This window comes from Echeneis naucrates, chromosome 18, assembly GCF_900963305.1.
Source record: "Echeneis naucrates chromosome 18, fEcheNa1.1, whole genome shotgun sequence".
In the NCBI taxonomy this organism is placed as follows: domain Eukaryota; kingdom Metazoa; phylum Chordata; class Actinopteri; order Carangiformes; family Echeneidae; genus Echeneis; species Echeneis naucrates.
Window position 1 is genome coordinate 13730338 of NC_042528.1, and position 22872 is coordinate 13753209.

A 22872-nucleotide genomic window follows, 5' to 3' on the forward strand; every position below is an offset into this window, starting at 1 on the left:
TGAAATTCTTCGCTGCGCATTAGCTTTTTCAAAAACTCTTTCTTATTTATGTCATCAATATATCTTGTTCTGCTATCAATTCCTAGTAATTATGTCCCCTTAATTCAGTTTAATATGATTAATAATGATTATAATACTGGCACTGTTGGAATCAACACTACCATTACCATTAGTATGTCTAATTCAGCTTCTGCTACTACTTTGAGAACAACTACTGTTTGTACTATTTCAAATAGCACTAACCAACCAACACCGCTATTAAATCTGTCTGTACTGCTGTTAGTACTATGAATCAGACTGAGATAATATCCAAAATGTAATATCACAAAGCAGTCCAGCCTAAATATCATGATCTACAAAACAGTATTATGTGGAGTGGTGGAGGGAATTTTTAAAATAATGTAATTATTGATTGTGTTTCATATTTCAAGTACAAGTGAGGCTGCCACTGTACAGCAGTTCAAAGTTGTCTCTTCCAAATGTTGAGAAACTAAATATTTGTACTGGAGTACTATGAAAAATAAAACATTGCATGTGAGAGGAAAAATTGTAATATTTGGTATTAACACATATCAGCCCACATTATCGGCACTACTGATAACTGCTGTACCTCTAGGATTACATCATGTGATACCGAGACCCACTTTTTGTGCTCTCAGTGTCATGATAAATACTACTATTACCAATAATGTGATTCATTAGTTTTAGGTACCTACCACCACTAATATCAATAACCAATTGGCACACTACCACTATTTATACTGACACTACTAATATTACTACCAATGCAGGTACAAGTATCACTATTCCTAGGTGGACTGAGGAGAGAATGTTTCCAATCAAACACATCTAAAACACATCTAAAAGGGCTGAGACAAAAAAACAACAGATTCTCGTCTTTGAATTACTTTGCAATTGATCCATGTTGCAATTGAGCCCAGGGTTGGTCCCATGATCAAATTCCCAGTCTTCAATGCAGTATCTAATAATGTTACTATTAATGACACCAGTCAAAAACTCAATACTATTATAACTAGTGCTACTGCCATTACTACTATTGTCTATTTCAAAAGCCCCACTTTGCACTGAATTCTACTGATATTGTCTGATTAATGTTACTGTACCTGTTTGTTCCAAGAACTTTGAATACTCGGCTCTCATCTGTTATTTCTTGGGTTATCTGCAGAGAAAGAATGTGGTGGTGAAAATCTGATTAAAAGACACACAGGTGACATAAATTCAGTGTCTTCCTTTTAAACAATCTCATCACCTCATTTGATTGAAAACTCCTCCCCTTGAGGCCATGCTGCCAGAAGGCCAGCACACTGTCCTGTAAGCAGACTATTACAACATTTTATGTCACTCAGCTGTCAACAGCAACTTCAAGTCTCAGTCACTATGCTTTTGACATAATTATTACTACCTAGTGTTTCAATGTGGAAATCAAAGCGCATTTCAGCAGCTAGCTCTTTAGATGGGAGACCCTGGAGGTTCACTATCTTCACAGTTTCTGTGAAAAGAGTGTTGACAAGGAGGTACAGTGTGTTAGGGTTAGTCAGTATGTTGGAGGATGTGTTGAGATGGCAGAAACTTACTCTCGACTGCAATGAGGACAGTGTCTCTGTCCAGCTGGGTCACCTGCACCGCCCTGAGTGCTCTGTCATCTGCACACAAACACAGACACACACAGTTTCATCTGAGCGGCAATTAAGAACAGCAGAGAAAAAGCAGTTAGTCCTACCTGGTGTTGAAACAGTGGCCCCGTTCAGCTCTATAATATCAAACTGAAGCTGTTGGCTGGCAGGGGGCTTTCCATTACTACATTCTCTCACCCCAACACACAGCTGGGGAAACTCATCTGTCACCAACACCAGCAGCTCAAATACTGGCAGAGAGTCAGGCAACCGCATTGGTATGTGCTGCAATTCAAACAGATGGTAGCAAATGAAGATAAATCTGGTTATAAAAGTGAGACCGAAAAGTTTTCCATGACAGGACTAGCATTACATTTTCACCTAGAATTCTCTCTGAAACAAATCCCAAAAATATTATGAATCTTGTGTACAAAAACAAGTATCTACTGACACCTCCATTGTTCCGAGGAGTCATCTGTATTTGAAGCTAATTTGCTGTGTAGTTTTTCTCCAGGGAAGCTCATGCAATAAGCATTGTCTCCAACCTTTCTTATAAAAACATCATCACATTCAGATGCAAATACTTTGTGCGTTTGGAATTAATAAATTGTTGCTATACTAAGAAGTTCAACAGAACTTAGTAAACCATGTTCAAGTGACATTTCTGTGGTAAATTGCCTCATTGTATCTAAATGGCACCCCCTGAAGGAACTCATGAGCACAACAGCTGATCAGTTGCCCTGCGTGGTGGCCTGTTGCAGACGGGTGGGATTCGTGCTAATGCAAGTCCTCCACTCAGATGGCAGGTCTTTTTGATCCATCCAACATCCCTGCCCATGTAAGAATGTTTACCCAACAAAATCTACAAAAGTAATGTTCGTAATACTCATAAATCCTAATATTCATTTTCCTTCAGTATTCAAAACCTGATACACCAAACCCATCAAAGCACGGGAAAGAAAACTAACATGTAAAGACAAAACTGTCATAATTATAATTATTCAAAACTCAGGCTCCATAATGAAATAGTTCTTACTACTAGCCAGCAGCCTTGTATGCAATGTGGCCCTTATGAAACTATTATTCTGCACCTAAACCTGAAAGTAAATCTGACCAGGAATAAGGGATACATTTTCATGCTAACTAAAACTAACCCTAACCCTAAGACTTATTTAAACCTCCTGTATGAAACAGAATTTGCTGCCTCATTGACATTATGCTGAGTGAAAACACTTTCAGCTCAGCTCAAACATCTACACAGATGATCAATATATCATATAGTTCATCCCTGCAACAGAAACATGCAAAGCACCATATTCCTCTGAATACCATTTAAAATCTGTGCATACCTTTAGGTGCATGAACTTCTGCAGTGGCTCATACCACAACAGTAGAACCAGACCAGATGGAACTGCTGCACAGAGAAATGTGCTGTCTGTGTACGGGTTTCTCGCTGAAAGAGAGAAATAAGATGTCATTATGACTGAATAAACATGAGGAACACGTGGAGTCAATTCTACATCACTTACCTACGCTACATGTTCTACAGCCTTTGGTGTCAGGAATCTTTACAGAGATGGCAAACTTCCTGTGGACCATCAGTAAGAAACCCTCAGTGAAAAACTTTTGGCACCATCAAGAATACACCAATGAGCCGTCAGCTCGAACAACCTTTTCTTTGTATGTTTGAGTTTAATGCATGTCCCATCCTACCTGGGGATGATTCTGTCAGTGAAGCGGTTGGTGCTGAGGGACAGACTGCTGTGTTTCTTCTGCAGATGTCCTTTCTGTTCAAACAAAGCTGTCAGACTGTGGGAGTACAGCTGGCACGACTTCCCTGCAGAATGGACATTTTCTTAGAGCAACAGATAACACACTGTAATCTGTTCTCCAGCAAAATCATTTTGAAGGGTTTTATTACCTGATACAGACATCAACACATTGTTCATGATGTACAACCAGGTGCATCGCTGAGGGACTAGCTGTGTGAAGAAAAGACAATCAGTAATCTGCTCAGGTCTTCTGTTGGGGGATTTAGCAAACCCCTCCAAGTTCATTTTAAGAAACGTTTGCCTTGCCACAGACTAAGAATGAGGTTTTTCTTGGCTCTGAGACCACCTAAAAACCCAAGTACCCCGCCAAACATCCCTCTTCAAGGTCTTTCCAGTTCAGCTTTCCCAGAAATACAGACCTTCCATAGAGTTCTGGGTCTTCTTACAGTTCAATTTGCCTGGACTGACACTGATCCGTAAACTAGAATACATAAAATGGTTTCTATTCTGAATCATTCTGAACTCAGAAAACATGAAGGAAAAGCTAGCTCAGTGAGATGAAAGTCCATCGAAGTCCAGGATCTGTGAGAACAATGCTGTGACAAAGTCTCTCGGCCTTAGGTTTCGAGTCTTCACCCACATAACCAAATCAGTCACAGGGGTGACATAGGCACCTACCAAACCCCCTCCTGTTAGCCTTCCAAAAGAGCCTATGTAGCTGAGACACGGAGCTTCACCGCGGAGGAACATCAATGTAGGCTCAGAGACGGACAATGTGTTTATTGTGGCAAACATCACCCATCTCCAACTTAGGCCTACCAGACCCCAGAGGAACCCTGGTGAACCAAAATGTTTACCCAGAACCCCTGAGCAGCTGGAGGCGGTGGTCATAACTCCGATGCAGATGATAACTTCCTGATTCCACCTTCGCCTCACAGTGAACTTCTTTAAAATCAGTTAATGCTCTGGATGGGAGCAATCTATCCAGTGTTACCCTTCAAAACCACACACATTGCCCTTCTCCTGTCTGGCAGGCTATGGGAGTTTGATCCCCTCACTTCCCCTTGGGTGTTGGGTCCGTCGTGGCTTCAGTTACACAATCTGCATATTGACTGAACCTTTGGCTCCAGAATCTGTCTGGAGAAGAGGGTACTGACTAGAATGTTTCTAGTCAGTACCCTGTACCACCTCACTTCTTGCACTCCACCCAAACCCCCCTGGTGAATACCATGGAATGTAAAATGATTTAGTAAGCCCAGGCCCAAACTCTTCCAAATCGTCTTCTAGTCTGCTTTATTGACCTCCTCTTTGGGCCCTCTCTGCCTACGGGATACACTCTTCTTTGTGGAAAAGAAGGATGGAACCCTGAACACTGCTATTATCCACAACGCCACATTGCCCAAGACTCTCATGAGAAGCTAGATTGTCTTTGGTTCTACATAACACCATAGAGGACATAAGAGCAAACATAATTTCTATTCCTCTGTGCATCTTGTATGTACAGAAGAACTGACAATAAAGCTGAAGAGATGACCAGACTACAATAAAATCCTGTTATTGTGACTCCATTTGTCTCATTCTGTCTGCTCTGGGGGCACTGATCCATCATAACAACCTTGAGATCCTCCTTCATTTGGGTCAGGTGCTTCCTTCCACCAGCATGGAGCGGTGCACAGTCTTTCAGCAGAGCGTGATATCAAGGCCACCTAACTGGATACTGACCCGTTCCTTGCTAAACCTATGAATTCTGCCCTTAAAAATCTGACCTGGCTACAAGGGACATGTTTCGATGGGTCTGAACACTCACCTAGAAAAAAAACCTGACTTCAACAAGTCAACAGAGCACATGTAGACTGGGTGGAAGAATTCTCCAGAATTCTTTCAAAATTGCCTTACTGACCCAAAACCAGCACAGAATCTTATATTCCCTCATCAGCCAGAATCTCTGGTCCATGACCTACCTGGTAGCAAAAACCTGTATGAACCATCTTTGATTCTTTTCTGGTGTCCAATTCTAAGTGATCGGATACAAAAAATGCTGTGTTATACAGTGGGTGAAATAAGTATTGATCACATCACCATTTTTCTCAGTAAATATATTTGTAAAGGAGCTACTGACATTAAATTTTCACCAGATGTCGTTAACAACCCATGCAACCCACACATGCGAGGAAATCAAACCTTAGATGTCCATAAATTAAGTAATGTGTGATAAAATGGAATGACACAGGAAAAAGTATTGACCACACTTTGTTTAATACTTCATACAAATAAATAAAGTCACCTCCTGTACGGAGAAACTAGTTGCATGCATTGCTCAGGTGATATTTTGGCCCATTCTTCCACACAAACAGTGTTCAAATCTTGAAGGTTTGGTGGGCCTCTTCTAAGAACTCTAATCTTTAGCTCTTTTCATAGATTTTCTATTGGTTTCAAGTCAGGTGATTGGCTGGGCCATTCTAGCAGCTTTATTTTCTTTCTCTGAAACCAAGTGAGAGTTTCCTTTGCTGTGTGTTTGGGATCATTGCCTTGCTGAAATGTCCACCCTCATTTCATCTTTATCATCCTGGTAGATGGCAGCAGATTTTCATCAAGAATGTCTCACTACATTTCTCCATTCATCCTTCCTTCAATTACATGAAGTTTGCCAGTGCCGTATGCTGAAAAACCGCTCCACATCTCCAAGCTTCACTGTTGGTATGGTGTTTTAAAGGTGATGTGCCATTTGACCTCCAAACATGAACATGGTGTGTATTATGGCATCCAAAGAGTTCTCTTTTGGTCTCATCAGACCAGACTACATCCTCCCAATATTTCACAGGCTTGTCTTAATGTTGTGCAGCAAACTTTAAACAAGCTTCAACATGTTTTTTCTTCAGCAACGGAGTCTTGCGTGGTGATGGTGCATACAGGCCATGGCTGTTGAGTGGGTTACTTATTGTTCTTCTTACTGTTTTTTTAAACAATTGTCCCTGCTAATTCCTGGTCTCCACAAGTGGTCCTTGGGTCTTGGACAACTCTTGTGATAATTCTTTTGACTCCTCCGTCAAATCTTGCCAGGAACACCTGATGGTGGCTGATTTATGGTGAAATGATGTTTCCACTTCCGGATTACAACCCCAACAGTGCTCACTGGAACATTCAGAAGTTTAGAAATACCATCAGTATGTTTTGCAACAATAAGGCTGTGAAGGTCTTGAGAGAGTTCTTTGCTTTTACCCATCATGAGACGTTTCTTGTGTGACACCTTTTTACAGGCCATCAGCTGGGACGGCACCAGCTGATATTAATTTGCACTGACAATGGGCAGGATTTCTTTCTGATTACTGATAGATTTCAGCTTGTCTTGGCTTTTGGTGCCTTCATTTCACACTTCATGTGTTCAATACTTTTTCCCTGTGCCATTCCACTGTATTACACATAACTTAGTTTATGGACATCTAAAGTTTGGGTTGTATCAGTTGTTACTGACATCTGGTGAAAATTTCATGTAGCACCTTTACAAATATATTTACTGAGAAAAATGGTGACATGCTCAATACTTATTTTACCTGCTGCATATGAAAGAGTGTCTTTCTTACCTTCTCTAATGTGTCTTCATGAAGTTCATTAAGGTTCAGATAGTAGATGCCCTCCTCAGCCCCAAGAATAAGGTACTGATCTACATAGGAATAGTGTAATAGGTAATAAATAAATAGCATACTCTGTTTGGATATGCTGAACTTCTCTGATCAAAACATGTGGGATGTCTCTGTCAGGGTTTTAATATTAGTTTGTGAAACATAACCACTGACCTGTTTACAGCCATCTCAGAAAGGAATGGCCACATCATTTTAAAAAATGAGGTGAATAAAGTACAATATGTTTTTGTTCTCTATCTATAACCTCGGACATACTGTCCTTGTTTTTGTCTCTTCTCTTTTGTAATTTTTGGGAACAAAACAAAGCAGAAATGATGCCTTAAGGAACAGCCCACATTTCTGGTGAGAGGCAGAAATGTGCCCATTCTAAAATATTTTAAAAGACTGGAATATAAACAGACAGGCTGCATGGCTTCATGCGAAGAGGAATGTTCATTTATTTTTATAGGATATTTTGTGCACAAGTGTGTCATTTTTTCATTTGCGTTTCGGGACATCAGGAGATATTGTCTCACCTCTTGTCTTTGGTAAAATCCAGGTGACAGCGCAGTGGATTTTTAGAGGACAACCATTGAAGACTTTAGAGAAGCAGGCTCCCATCTATAGATGCAGTATAGCCAGTCAATCACCAATAGTCTGATATGACGACAGTGCATTATTATTCCAGCAAAAAGCATGTATTTACAGTTATGACAATGATATCTTAAGGTGCTGTTTTTCAAGCTGCATTAGGTATGACAGTTGAGAGAAACCGGATGCTGAGCTTTCCAAAAAATAGCAGGCTATATTTAAAAAAAAAAAATCTATACATTTTGTATAAGAAATTTAAATAGCACAAGCTCAGAAACATCACAGAGTTTCAGGCATCAAAACTTTTTCTTTGTGCATCTCTCATGCAGTGTGACAAACCATGTCTTGTTAGTCATCATCAATTTGCTCCTGAGCAGGTTTAATTGTAGGTCACATGCTGTTAGATTTCACACTTACATGGACTTGAGGGGTTGGAGGAAGTCCATGACAATCAGCCCTCTAGAAATTTCAAGGGTTACACAGAACAAAACAAAGGGTAGGATCAAAACTGTAAATCAGACAAATCACAAACTATCTTATAGGCATAGACACTTCTAAAGGATCCAAACCAAATCATTAGATAGTTATTAGGTTAGAAGATCACACTACTGATGTGAACATTCTGAGAATTAGTTGAACTCACTGAGTCCTCAGTCTTTTTCCTAAGTGTACTCCACTCAGGTGACAGAGGTGTCTCTCTCTTAGGAGACGTAGCTGTCAAGATCTTCCTCTTATCTGCTGGTGCAGCTTCCCCCCCAGGCAGACACGGATTACTGCAGCGCTGTGCAATGTCCTGTGTGCCTGAGCACCTGGACAGACCTGACAACAAGAACAAACAAACAAATAAATGTGAGAAGAACAGCAATTAATGTTAGACTCTGGAATCTCCTCTCGGCTAGTTTGACAGAATAAAAAAAGTGACAAATTGGAGACACAACACAACTTGTGATGGAGCAGTGGGCTGGGGTTAGGGTTACCACCTGTGGTGGAGGCAGAGTCCGCCGTCGAGGCGACATCAGGACCCAGCGTACAGCTTGGTCTTAGAGTCAGGTCTCTGCCGTCAGTGCTGAGAGTTAGAGAACTGAGGGCAGGTAGGGAGGCTGTCGATGACTGGCTACTTTTCTTTACTCCCTAAAAACACCAGGAAACAAATTACATCTGTCACTCAGAGAAGAGAACAGATGAAAGTCTCGATATGTGGTGTCAACGTGGCTGAACCATGTCTGTGTAGAGTCCACAGATTCACCAGGGTTCCTTGGTAAACCTCTTTATCTGCATCATCAACAGGTTAGAATTCATTTTATTGTTAAATTCATGCTAAATGTAATCATTAGCCTAAGATGCATCTTGAAGTTATTAAAAATAGTTTGCAAACATCCTAAGAATGACACCGACAGGCTAAATATTGATATTGTGCATTACCAGGTAAAATACTAAGAATCTAACATAATTAAAGTTGTGGCTACATGTTTACCAGATGTATTATTTCTAAGAACAGTTCTTTATAAACTGATTCCAATTAGGGAGCAAATAAACACAAAGTTGTGACACTACTATTATCCAGTTTATCCAGTTGATGCCTGGATCCTGAAGGGGTGATGTCATTCTGAATGGTGTTAGGTAGTGGTTACGTGTCAAAGTCACTCTCAGCTTACCACTTGACAGTTTTTCCTGCTTTAACAATAAATTCAGAACCGAATGTTCACCTGCTACCTGATATATCTACCCACTGACAGGTGCCATGCAAGAGATAAACAATGTTATTCACGTCAGCTGTTATGGCTGATCAATGTAACTTCTTGAGTATGAAGTACAGATTCATAGTTTTCAATACAGTACTAATGTCAGCTTTTATCAGTGAATTTATGAAATGCTTTTCAATCTATTATGTATTGTTTCTATAAATTCCAGGTCTGTATCAACTCAAACATTGGATATAATGTGAAAAAACAAGTAAAGTTCCCACTTACATCAGTAGATGGCGCCCTCTTGATGGTTAAACTTCTGAAAAACAAAAAGCACAAAAAAAAATCCAACAAAAAAAAAACAACAAGCATCTGATCAAGGTCAAAGCTGAAGTAGATTCACTCTGTTGACAGCCAAATCAACAATACGCAAGATACAATAAGAGCAGATGCTGAAGATACTGAGGGCAGGGCAGGACATATACAAAAATAATGAGGGCACACAACCACAAAAAAGCAAACAACAAGCCCAAAAAGCTGAAAACCAAAGAATCTATGCTGAATCAGTGCCGCATTCACTTCTTATAGGCAGACAGCAGGACTTGGAATTAGCAGAGAAATAAGAAAAACCTATGACTACATCAAAGGTGTTGGCATTAGCTGATAATCACACCATTTAAAAAAAAATCAACATAAGCAGTTTATTTGAGACGGATTGAGGTGGGATTGCAGAACGTTGATGTTAGGAGGCTGGAGGTGATGGACGGGGCCTACCTCTGTTGCAGCGCTTGCTCCACACATTCCAACAGGCTCCTGAAACAGGAAGACCTGGTGTTTATCTGACTACAGGCCTGAATGGCCCACAACACAACGGGAGTGAAGGAACGAGGGGTCAGCTCCTACTGGCTTCAGAGACCTGACGATGAGCAGCTGATGTTCTGTTCCATGTTCAAGGATATTTCTTTCTCTTTGTTTTGGTCATCACTACTGTCAGCTATAGGAACATTATACTCCATCAGTTCAGGCTGCAGCCAAGACTTTATAAAAGCTATGGTAATGTGAGTCCTACCAGAGTTTTTAGAGATAAAAAGAGATTTTCTGATGAAAATATGACTGTGAGGCTTGATTTGACACAAATGTTACAGTTCCAATATTTGACTCTTCTCTTGTTGTAGATTTCTCTAAGAAGCTATATTCTGCTTTTCAGAGCCAAAAGCCATCTCTGTGTAGTTCTGCATCTCTTCTCCATAAAGTCAGTGAGCCAGGATCTGATCCTCTCTTACATTTCCTGAATAATCCACCAAAACAGCAGATTTCAGGTGAACATTCCAGTTCTGTGACATGACAGCAGGGCCCCATAGCTGAGACCACAACAGCCCTGATTTGATTCCATAAATGGATCTTTATTGCATGTTATTCCCCTTCTTCTTCTCGCCAGCATGAACTGAATAAATACCAAAAACATTCTTTAGCTGCAGTAGTCCCAGTCAAGATTTGGTGTCCTCTATTGTTATGTTGTGCATTACAGCTTTCACAAAGCGGTAGTTCTCTCAACCCTCTATTCTGACTCTTCCATTAACTATGAATAACAGTTGGTTTTGTTTAGGTGTTACAACTGATAGGTTGTTCAGAGAGGCTTCCTGTAGCTGCACTATGACAGAAAATACACTGACAGTCAGCCCCACACCAGCTGCTAATGTGGGTTAGTGTTTAGGACCAGAACTCTGCAGCAGCTGGCAAACACTGGATAGAGACACCATATCATGGGAACACTGGGGGCTAGGCCAGACCTTTGTAAGGGAGTCTAGGGGATCCTACCCAGAGACAACACATTGTAGCACCTTGCCTACACACTAAAACTGCACCAGGTACTTCCATTTTATTCTAAATTAATCATGAATACTGTACAATACAAACAAACAAACAAACAAAAAACATCACAGCCAAGTTTGTTTAGCAGGTTTTAAGACTGACACAGATAAAGGGTAAGGCTACTGGTTTAGCTAACTTAGCCCTGGAAGTATAATTTCCCACCTGCTGTCATATATGTGCCGACATGTTCACATAATTTGGATGACATACAGAATTAAGTGACTTGTTTACTTGGTTCAAATAATGACTCAGAGATTTGAGGCCAGGCGAGCCCAGGCCAGCCTTTCACATTGTGGAGCTGCTGCTGTTTCTTGCCTTTTTACTGCATTGCAACAATGTCACAATATTCCAGAGGGCAGTGGTAGTGCCTTCAAAGGTGACTACAATGTTATCATAATTGATAGAAACAACACCCAGGTTGCAATTAACCAATATTATTCTTAAAATATTACTTACTAGAACTACAAATCTTGATCTCGAACTGTTATTGCAGCAAAATTAATCCTCTCTATTAATGCCATGAATATCCTAATCCTGCCCCTTTTAGGTAAGGATTGTTGTACTTATTATCTTTATTACAGGGATTTTCTGACTGATTCATTTGCTATTTAAAATCTAGAGATCACATGACATCCCTGTCACAGTTTGTAAAAATATAATTAAAAAATGAAAGTTTATTTATATTATTTTAAAAGATTTTTGATTAAAAAAAATTATGACTTGAGCTCCACAATATTTAGTTCTGTTTGGTTCAAACATCTATCCTCAGTCAGATAGCCATACATTTCAGAAATTGCAGCAAATAATTATTAAATCTTGATCACTTCAAGAGAAGCTTTGTGTACAAAACACCAAATAATAACCAAATAAAGAAAAAGGTGCAAGCCTTACGGTGAATTGTCTTCATTCCCAGACAGACTCCATTCGTCCTCATAAAGGCTCTGCTCAAGGAACCAACACAGAAGCGTTGATAAGATTTATATTCTCATGTTTGTCAATACAAAACTGTCCAAAAAATATGAGAAAACATTTACTACCACATCAGGATAAGGCTCTGTGACTTTTCTCAACGGGGGTCCAAACTTCACTTGATCAACTACAAACAGATGAGGATGAAAAAGAGCATTTCATTCATTCAGACAAACATGTTTTTTTGTTTAGTTAGTTTGTTTTCTAAGAACAGTCCAGTGTGCTCCCACACAACCCAGCTAGTCAAATGTTCACAGTTCATCAGAGCTGAAGCTAGACACAGGATGTCACCAATCAGTAAAGAATTAGAGCCATACAGCATCAGCTTCTTCGGCCCTGAGTCCACACAACACCTGAGCATGTACACAGTGACCATATTAAAAGTGACAAAACAATGTGAGGTTTACTTCCCTTGGTCAGCTTTGACCAGGAGCTCATATTAATGCTGTACTTTCTTTTGTTTTTTTTGCATGAACTGTCCTGCAATTTTTGAGTGATGGTCATGGAGATCACTCTTCAGCAAATGTTCAAAAACTGTGTTGCTGCAACATAATTTACAGTTTTGGCATACTTTGACTATTTTTCTCAACCTTTCTGATTTTATCCAACTTGACTCTCCCATGTGAAACTGTATCTGTATGCAAATATACAGAGTCAGCAGCCAAGTGAGGCTGTGCTAAGGCCAAATCTAAATGCAAAAGTCAGCATCATAACATGTTTACCGGAGATGATTGAGTACACCACTACCCTTATCTGATCAAGCATCTACATTATATGTATTCATACTTGTAAGGGGCGGGACTTAAACCGGAAGTGAGTGTGGTTTATATGAAAGTTGTATTTTTAAGCCGGAAATTGATATTGGTTGGTCAGAAGTTGCTATATTTATTGCAAGCCTGAATATAATTTTATTTACAGCTTAATTTGTATTACACCAAGGTAAGAAGAGCAAGCCGACCGGAAAAAAAACCTGACCTGATGAAGAAACAGTGAGAATGAGAAACGCTGCTGTTACGCATTACGTTTTACCCCATAACCCCATAAAGCGGGGCTGATTTGAAAAAACTATTTTAAAATGATGAGGTAACTTTTGATCGCTGTCAGGTTAAATGATGGTCTTAGCGGAGAACTCCATCAGGTAGTTATATCGATATATGTCACTTCAGGCCATTTCTCCATAAAAATGAAGGCAAACAGAAGGGACAATGAGAAAGACCCACATATAGCAAACTATTGGACAGAGTTTTTTAAAATGTGCCGCTGGTTGGCCGTGGCTTTGGGAGTATGACGCGTTGCGCTGTGTCCTATCACAGGACGCCCTGAGGAGGATTTTTCTTTAGGCCCAGCACGGATATTGTCTTGGCTACTCGTAGGAACTCCCACTCGTTAAAATTGCTGTATCCGTACCGAATACTTGTTTCAGCCAAGTGTCTGGCTCAACCCTGATGTCTACAATGATATTTTTAAGCTATTAAATTTGACCTTCATCTCCATTATAGTCTGATTTTAGGACTTTAGGTTAGGATTGTTTTAAATATCATTAAGAATTGCAATAATATTCACCAATAATATTTTCACAAAACATATAATACAATGAATATCATACACCCTATGCAAGACTCTTGTGTACATTATGAGTTCTGATTGAAGACAAAGGCGCTATCAGGTTAGCTTTGCTGGCAAGCGTCTTACTTTGGTTTCTGTCATGGCTTGACTGAGACATCACTGACAGGAAGAAGTATGTTACATGTTACCACAGAGAGCCTGACTTACTTTGAAGCAAATTATAAGAAAACTATTGAACCAGACCTGCTGTTGCTTCCCAGCTTAGTTTTGTGTAATCACATTCTCATCATGCACAAAACTTTTTTTTTTATTATTCATCAGTTAAATGTTTAAAATTTTACGTCTTAAAACAATCACTAATTTCCTTCCTTGCATCACAGTGAAAATGGTGTGGTATTTTTCACTAACACCTAATGTTGTAACATGAATATTTTGTAGAATATTCTTGCTATTACACCGAAAAGTCGTTGAAAAATTGAAAAGTTGAAGCCTGGTTCAAAAGTGCAACTGTACTTGTTTCCTGCTGTCCTCTCCCTTCTCTTCTTTGTCTGCCCTCATATTTAATATTCCCATGGTATGAGGTACTTCTTTGCTTTACGATTCACCTTTGCTTCCTTTAAGATTGTTATGCCACACATGTTCTCTGGTCTCTGGTCATGGGTCATGACCTGAAGAACAAGATCACACATACAAGCAGCCAAAGTGGATTTTCTCCACAGAGTGGATGGGGTCTCCCTTAGAGATACTCAGTCATCCAGGAAAATCGGAGTAAAGCCGCTACTCTGTGTGGACAGGAGACACTTGAGGTGGTTTGGGCATCTGATGAGGATTCCTGGTTCCTTTAGCATTTAGCACAGCCTCACACCACCAGTGAAAGAGTCTTAGAGTCTTAATGTTGTTACAAAACACTTTTTCAGTACTTCAGTGACATCTTTTTCACCTAAGAAGAGCTACATTAAACTTGTGACCAAACCAGATTTTGTGTGTGTGTGTGTGTGTGTGTGTGTGTGTGTGTGTAAATTTTGCCCAAGTAAAGCAAGAATTGTTTAACTGGAGAAATCTGTCTTTACCTGTGAAGCCACCCTTCAGTAATTCAGTTTTGTCTAGTAGTATTATGAGCATAGTGGTAGTGGTTGAAGTGATAGCCTTAACAGTGGAGGTTGTAAAAGCACACACAGTGTGACACAAACAAAAGACATATTGATGTGATCGAGGTTTATGTGTTGTAATGTGCTTATGGTTGATGTGAGAGTGAATAACACTCTGTGTGAAAGGGAATTGGGTGTCAACACGAGGTTAGTTTACAGTGTGGTGCTGAGTCAAGTGTGAAATAAATCAGACCGTCACATTAGAAACTCTCGGACCACAAGAAGCGAACAGGCAGCGTAGCAGTATGAAGTCACTCCAGCGAGTGCACAGAAGTAGCACTGTCTGTCACACACCAGTGGCATGTTCTCAGTGCCATCCTCTGATGCAGCCTCTGCCCCACATGTATGGACGGGCAACAGAACAAGGGAAGCCATCAGCAGGCTCACTGAGAGGCTTTTGTTCGTATTCATATTATGGAGATTACGGCACTGGCAGACTTGGTGGACAATGAAGCAACTCATCAGCAAGTACAGCTGACATACAGTACATTTACATATGCAGGCATGGAGTCACAAGCAAAGCCATGAAGTGCATTTGAACGTGTGTTGGCTGTTCAGTGTTGACAAAACAAAACACAGTAAAATGTTCAGATCATCTCATGTTAGAGCTGAAGTCACAACTTTACGTTAGTTTAGCATGAAGACTTGAAACAGCTAGCATGTCCAAAGTTCAGTAAAATAAGTCTGCAGTCAGGCTAACATCTCTGTGGGGTTTTAAACCAAATGCTACCATCACCATGCTAACATAATCCCAGTGGTGGAAACATGTTGATCTGTAGAAGCTGCAGAGTATTTTCAACAAATGAAATATGATGATCGTCATGACCCCCCAGGGGGCTGTTTTCTCCATTTCATTGGAAGTAATAGATGGGACCCCTTTTGAACTAGAATGCCTGATGCCTGCAATCCTCTGCTTTTAAATAGTCTACACGGATGAGAATCTTACCAAAGTGCACAACCAAGGCCTTTAATGTCTGTGCATTAAGCACTCCCTAACTCTAACAGCTTCCTTGAAAAAGTCTAAAGTTCTCATAATGTTGGACTTTATAAAGCTGTTTGAAAGTGTGTTTGTGTGGGTGCATCCTCACATTGCTCTTCAGACAGGGTCCTCTCTACAGGCAGGTGCTTCCCTGCTGACTGAATCTTGTTGGGAGCCATTTCCCCAGCCTGACGAAACAACATTTAGAGGACAAAAGAGAAAATGAAAAGAGTGCTCACTATATAGAATAAAAATCATCACTGGATACAAACACAGTGTAATTCATTCAAGTAATTTTTACAAATATTCTTTGAGGAATTTACTCGACAACAGATCCCTCAAGGTCTGTATGTAAACACATACTGTATTTTCTACATCTTTTGTATGTCTTTTGTAATTTATTGTAATAATATAAACAGAAAACTATATATATTATATTATAACCCAGTTTTATTTTTATTTTCTGCCACTTTTTCATTTCAGCTCAGTACTGACCTCCAATTCGTAGTCGTCTAGGGTATGTGTGTGGGTGGAAGAGAGCTCAGGGTATTCAGCCATTAACAGAAGCTCAATCACCAGGCCACGTGTCAGTAACTGTGTCACAAATGGATGCTGGGGGAACAAGTTATCACAGCCTTGGACATCAGAAAATATCATATGTATTCTAAATAAACCACAACGTCACTGTCAAAATTTCAGCCTGTGTCGAGAAATTGCTAAGTTGGTTCCAGACCACTGCATTGCTGCTATTGTCTTGAAGATTTGATGAATTGAGAAATCATTAAAATGTCATAAAATGTGAAAAACATCCAGTCCAGTCCAGCATGAAGCGCTGTTTTGTCCAAACGTCAAACATTACTGAAATTTAGAGATGCAGTGTTTACAGAAACAGTGTTTAAGCAGATTTTAATAGAATAATGTCTTCCCCCTCCCCTCAGGCAAGAGGCTGCAGTGCAATAAGACCAGAACAACTAGGTTAAAACACAGCCTCTACCGAGCGGATGCTAGACAGGTGAGCTCCACGCCTGATTGAGCACGTTTTCTCTCAATATATGACTCATTACAAAAGATTATTTTTGACTTATTATATTGTATACTGCTGGGCCTGAGTACAAATGTTGTGGCATGTGCAAACGTGTAAATGACAATAAATAAACTTTGGACCTTGAAATTCAGTTCAATTTCTATTGTGTTGTCTAACTCCAAGTATGCGTAGACTGATCTGCATAAATGTAATAAATGAAGATAAGATTCACCCATCTTTTCCTGGATATGTAGGGATTCATAAATACTTTCCATTAATGACCAGCTATAACAAAAGAAGCTAACGGACCCTGGGGCCCCGGCTTCAAACCCCAGCCACAAGGCAAACCAGTGTTAGGCTTATGCTGGTCCCAAGCCCAGATGATAGGGGAGGGTTGGGACAGGAAGGGCATCCAGTGTGAAAAATAGAACTAAATCAATCATGTAAGTCACAGAACCGACTTGCTATGGTGACCGCAAAATAGGGAAAAGCTGAAAGAAGAAAAGAAAAGAAGAAATAAAGATACAGCTAACCTGTAACAGTGTCTCAGCTGATGGTCTTTTACGAGGATTTTTAATGAGAGACATCTTTACAAAGCTGTGGAAACCTGCAGACCTGCAGAGAGAGAGCAGCAAAGGAGGGAAAGAAATTCTATATCTAGAAAAAAATGATCAGATTCAGGAGGAAAAAATATCAGATTTTAAAGGGAAGAGGCAACGCACCACTTGGATTTATCCTTTAATTTTGGGGGCTGGAAGCTGCTCTTGGACATCAACATCAGTGCACTGAAACATAGTTTTAAAAATCACCAAACTGGAAAATGGCTTCACTCTTTATATGCAAGTGACTGTTGGGAAATAAAACACAAGCTGTTTGTTACTCGGCTTTGACGTCACACAGGTTGCATTAAGTCTGTCTCCAGCTGTCCCTGTTGTCTGTGCTGACTCACCGCATTGGGTGGAGGTCAAACATCGGCGGTTGGAGCTCAGCTAGCTCAATGGCAGTGATGCCGATGGCCCATATATCACACAGGTGGTTGTATCCTCCATTTTTCTCCACTGCAGCCACCTCTGGAGCCATCCTGCACAGAAAAACAGAGAGGAAGGAAATGTCAGAGTGCAGCAGAAACTCACCTTTCCCTGCTGCTTCACTGGTTCATTTCTGATATGAACAATATGATGTGATATCGTACAATATATGCACAGATTTCATTTTGAAAGTCAATAAAGAAAGACAAACAGAAGGAAGGAGTGCATTTGGTTGGGATGATTGTGAAAAGCAGATTCATCCACACTTTGTGTCATGGTGAGTATTTGCTGGAAAGGCAAAATATCAGTGTAACTTTGTATAATAATGTTTGGAAGTCAGGGAAATGAAGATATATCAGGCTTTGACCCTTACCATATGTATCATGTAACTGAGTTATTCAAAAACAGAAGGCCTTTAATCATTTCTGAGAGATTCATCAATGGAATTCATGAGAGCCATGTAATTGGGAAATTGGTTCTCCTTACATCTAAATACAGACTGCACAAGTGCAGGTTTCCTATATTTAGCATAACACATATGGGATATTACTTCTTAAAATAAAGTACTTAAAGACAGGAGAGTGTGTACCAGGGGAAATGTGTCATTGTATTTTCTGACCAGATATACTGAGACATATTGGTAGAAAGTATTGGTCAGTTGTAACCTTTATTAAAATGATACCCTGCCACTGAAAAGTCCCCTCAAGGCTGAATTTCAGTTTGCATGGTTCTGTAAACAGACAGAGGTCCGCTCCATTCATCTTACCAGTAGGGGGTTCCTATAAAAGACTTCCTCTTCATCACCGAGGCGCTGATCTCTGCTGCCACTCCAAAGTCAGCTGAAAACAGAAGAGACAAATGAACTGAAGCTGAGTGGGGTGAATCCTGTGTAGATGGCCTATTGAACAAGTTTGAGTGGTCCTCTAGGTATTGTTTGGGTGTGTGTCCTACACAGATCACTACTGACCCAGTTTCACATCTCCTCTCTCTGTCAAAAGGATGTTGGCTCCCTGCACAGAAGACACCCACCGTTACACGAGTTATCTGTTTACATATAGTGCAGTTAAAAGATTTTAAAAAATTGCCGTACCTTTATGTCTCGATGCATTTTGCCTGTTTCATGCAGGTAATACAAACCCTGCAATAAAAACAGTGTAAATATACATATTTTACTATGACTTACTTTTGAGTTGTGGACCATTTTATATTGGTGAAAAACATGTTGAGTTTAACTTGGGAAACAAATGAGTAAATGTTAAAAAGATTTACAAAGGTAAAATGTGCAAAAAGAAACATTAAACTTTTTTAAAGATCATGATTAATAACAAGAAAATGTCTTCAGTTATATGTGTTAGGAGTCCAGAGTCAATCAGTTGTTTTTCACTGTGAGCAGTCCTCACCATCAGCTTATTTCAGATGCAAATGTGAATAAATGTGGATTGACAAGAAAAAAAAGACCTTTTCTCATTCTTTTCTGTGATTTCCTTCCTCTGTGTTGTTGTCCTCAAAAGTAAAGAAGTGAGCAGAAGATTGATCACAATGTGTGTGTTCATCCCCTCATTCTGCTGCAGCCACAGTTACCTTGACTATATACTTAGTGGTCTGGCAAAGTTAAACACCATTTAGCTGCTCTGCTGCTGGAAAAACTCACTCTGTCAGAAGTCTCACTTTAGAGTTTTCACAACACAACGACAACAGTCTCTTGCCCAAAAAGTCTCTTACCTGTAGGGTTTCTCTGCACATGTACGCTATCTGCTTCTCCCTTAATGGCCCTGTCACTGTAAGGAACAGTTCATTCATCAAGTGATTTATAGACTTAGGAGGAGGTAAAAAGAGAAAGCCTGCCAGGTTAATTTCTTAAAAGAAGGGAGAAATTTCTGACTACATAACTCCAAAGTGGCTGCAAAGTCCTGAGAGGGAAAATCTGTACGTCAAGGCCAAATGTTTTCACACTGAATGCCCAAAATGCTGTTGTGTATATAAAGAGAGAGCCAACACAACACATCATTTCTCCCCCTGAAGCCCTGTGGTCAAATCAGACCTGCCATTCCTTTATTTGAAACGAATCTGTATTCTGCCCTTTGTGGTAAATGCATTGCATCTGCAGCTGTTTCAATGTACAAATATGGAACTTTTATTTTGAAAATTTTCAGTGATTTTGTTTGTTTGTTAGTTTGTTTAGCATTTTAATGTTTTACCATCAGTCTAAATTATAAAGACAATAGGGGGACTTGATTCTGACTTAGACTGTGAAAATGTGTTTGGTATATACTTGTGTGTTCGAACCTTAATTTGAAAACTGGACATGTGACACTGGATATGTGAATTCTCTTGTTAACGTCATCCAGTCAGCTCCATTTTATCTCAGGCACGATCGCGTTTTGAGCACTCACTGTAATAAAATGAGGTCTTGATAAAAATCTTATATACTCTGTAGCCATTCTGGGCCAATGTACTTTTCTCAACACTGTGTTGTCTCTGCCAGAGCCAGAGGAGAAGATCAGTTTGACACCACTATGCAAACATAAAATATATATAAATAGCTTCTGTACATTACAAATGAAATACTACCTGAAAATTTTCCGTAGCTGGAAAACTGAAAGCCACATTAGCTTTATTCGTCAGTGAGAGCTGATGTCAAACGGTGTATGAACCACAGTGAAGATTGCTGTTTTGAATCACAGAGCTTGCTTTCCCATGATTAAGTCTGTGCCAGCACAACATGAGTATTTTGCTCTTGCTGCTTGTTTATAACTTTTCATTTACTGCAGCAACTTTTAGAATATGCTGTACATAACATTAAAATGAAAGTCATCTGGATGTAAAACAATCTGAATTTTTCATGTGTGTATTTGTACCGTGGTAAATGTCCTGGAGTGACCCTCCACCACAGTACTCCATGCAGATCCACAGCTTGGTGTTCCTGCAGAGAGAAACGCAACCTTTATGTTGGTGTTGTAACATATGCTCTGTACATTGACTGTAAGAATCAGTACTCAGTATCAAAGGTAAGCAGACAGTCCCTAATACCCTGGAGCTAATGCTTCACTCCCACAAATATACAGTCATTCACAAGCTATTGTGCCAACAATCTAACTGAAGACCAGAGGCAGTGGGCGAGGAATCCAGAAGCAAAGGGAGGAAGATAAAAGTCAAATTCCTCATGCTTCAGTCCACCAACAACCCCAGGAATCCCACACATGTGAGGAGGACAGCTGGAGACACACAGCACCTGTGATAGCTGCCAAAGTAGGCCACTATGTTTTTGTGTTTGCACTCCTTCATCATTGTGATCTCTTGCTGGATGGATGTGATGTCATCACCTGAAGACAGAAAGAAAAGCAAGCAGTTATAGACCAGTAACCACAAGGTAGGCGTGTATTATCTGTATTAGACAGAAGGGATGATTCAATGCGCTTTCAGCTTGACTAAAACATTTAGTATGACGTTTTATCAAATGTAGCATCAATCAAAACGCAGCATAAAAAATCAGTCTGGAGTTTTGTTGTGTTTGAATCAGCAATAGAAAAGCCAAAAATGCAACCATAGTCTCTTTAAGGGCCACTAGAATCTGGCCCCAGAAGTCTGTGGGGACTCACTGAAAGTATTTTAAATTGAGGGTGTGGCCTTTTTGAGTGGTTTTATGCACTTAACGCAAACTTGCATGAAGCAAAATCTCATCATCACATCTCTTCGCCAATTTTTGGATAGACGGTTAACTCAGACACTGCCAAGACAGTGATGATGCAGTACCCCGCTGAACTTCAGGAAGCTGTAGGCAATGTCACAGAGGCTATGCTCATCTTTTTTTTAAGTCTGAGGTTTCTTCCTGATATTATGTTAGTCCTCTTTCAGTGTCCCAGAGTTTTGTCATAGATTCAACGAGGCTTTAGCAGTTTTTCTGAATATGAGGGTAAAAATTCCCTCTTTGTGGTCCTCTTCTTCCACTGTGACTCAGCAGGAAGTTGAGTCCAGGAAGAGGGTATTGGTGCACTGTTGCACACAATGAGCACAGGCTCACTTCACAGTACCAGCAGAATGAAGTGGTTATGGAAATCAACAAACTCTTGAAATGTGCATATGTTCCGTTGTTTTAATGTCACATGTAGTGCTGAGAAACACAAAATCACATTTGGTCAGAATTGGGCCAGCAACAGGTCACACTGCACCTGGTCAAACCTGCAGCTCCAAGACCTGGATTATCTGGTTTCTGTTCCTTTTAACAGCTGTGTATGAGTGACAAACTGCCGATATTTTTAACTGCACTTTATTCCACTCATGAGATTTTTTCAAATGTTCTCTTTGTCATGCTTTGCAGGTAATGTTTTCACCATCAATGTGTGAACTGTGCTGCTTAAGTCAACTGAATAAAAGTTATATGGACCTCAAATCTAATTTTTAAAAAATGATTTCAGCAGGAAAGAGAACAATCTAAATCACAGAATCCTGTCACAATGATCTGTGAATGAGTAAGGTCAGTGTGTTCAGACAGTCCTCATACCTGGATCCAGCTTGACAATCTTGATTGCTGCCAGTTCAGCTGTCTTGATGTTACGAGCCTGATAGAGACAGAAAATACATTAATGTTGATGTAATGAGTAAAACAAAACCATAGCTATGATACTTTGTTTTGTTTAAAGTCATCCAAAGGAGGAAATGTCAAACTGCAACCAAACCGAAATAGGCAAGCACACAATCACAAAACTGCACACAAGGGTTATAAATAAAACAGTGAAATAAATACCGAGTTCAGTCAGAAGAGGAAAAACCAGTAAAAACTGAGCAGGGTCAGAGCTGAATGCCTGATGTCTTTCAATGTTATTCAAGGTTAGCACCTCTATCATGACAGGAATTTGAGCTCAGCTGTTCAGATGAAGCAAACATAAATATAGCAACACATGCCAATTGCACAAACATACATTTTTTGAAAGGAACTTTCATCGAGTTAAAAAAAAAGACAAGCAACAAATCTGTGCCGTTAGAA

At 39.9% G+C, this 22872-nt stretch overlaps 1 protein-coding gene across 5 annotated transcripts in view; it reads right to left on the reverse strand.

The window, feature by feature from the left end:
* map4k2 (mitogen-activated protein kinase kinase kinase kinase 2) overlaps positions 1 to 22872 on the reverse strand; it is a 30161-nt gene that overhangs the window by 1455 nt on the left and 5834 nt on the right. Inside the window, exons 2-31 of one of the 5 annotated variants that reach the window (XM_029526990.1) lie at positions 22390 to 22447; positions 21121 to 21211; positions 20747 to 20811; positions 19611 to 19666; positions 18979 to 19026; positions 18856 to 18898; positions 18655 to 18727; positions 17810 to 17941; positions 17583 to 17645; positions 17394 to 17475; positions 16332 to 16448; positions 15946 to 16024; positions 12212 to 12270; positions 12066 to 12115; positions 10077 to 10115; positions 9588 to 9621; positions 8598 to 8748; positions 8261 to 8436; positions 8035 to 8076; positions 7563 to 7647; positions 6988 to 7067; positions 3556 to 3616; positions 3348 to 3471; positions 3164 to 3222; positions 2984 to 3087; positions 1742 to 1919; positions 1596 to 1664; positions 1424 to 1510; positions 1271 to 1341; positions 1125 to 1180 (exon numbers count right to left, since the gene is read on the reverse strand). In XM_029526990.1, the coding sequence (XP_029382850.1) occupies positions 1125 to 1180; positions 1271 to 1341; positions 1424 to 1510; positions 1596 to 1664; positions 1742 to 1919; positions 2984 to 3087; positions 3164 to 3222; positions 3348 to 3471; positions 3556 to 3616; positions 6988 to 7067; positions 7563 to 7647; positions 8035 to 8076; positions 8261 to 8436; positions 8598 to 8748; positions 9588 to 9621; positions 10077 to 10115; positions 12066 to 12115; positions 12212 to 12270; positions 15946 to 16024; positions 16332 to 16448; positions 17394 to 17475; positions 17583 to 17645; positions 17810 to 17941; positions 18655 to 18727; positions 18856 to 18898; positions 18979 to 19026; positions 19611 to 19666; positions 20747 to 20811; positions 21121 to 21211; positions 22390 to 22447 (2432 nt within the window). Of the gene's footprint in view, positions 1 to 1124; positions 1181 to 1270; positions 1342 to 1423; positions 1511 to 1595; positions 1665 to 1741; positions 1920 to 2983; positions 3088 to 3163; positions 3223 to 3347; positions 3472 to 3555; positions 3617 to 6987; positions 7068 to 7562; positions 7648 to 8034; positions 8077 to 8260; positions 8437 to 8597; positions 8749 to 9587; positions 9622 to 10076; positions 10116 to 12065; positions 12116 to 12208; positions 12271 to 15945; positions 16025 to 16331; positions 16449 to 17393; positions 17476 to 17582; positions 17646 to 17809; positions 17942 to 18654; positions 18728 to 18855; positions 18899 to 18978; positions 19027 to 19610; positions 19667 to 20746; positions 20812 to 21120; positions 21212 to 22389; positions 22448 to 22872 lie in introns of all 5 variants that reach the window. The other 4 variants (XM_029526989.1, XM_029526993.1, XM_029526991.1 and 1 more) reach the window with 4 other exon arrangements.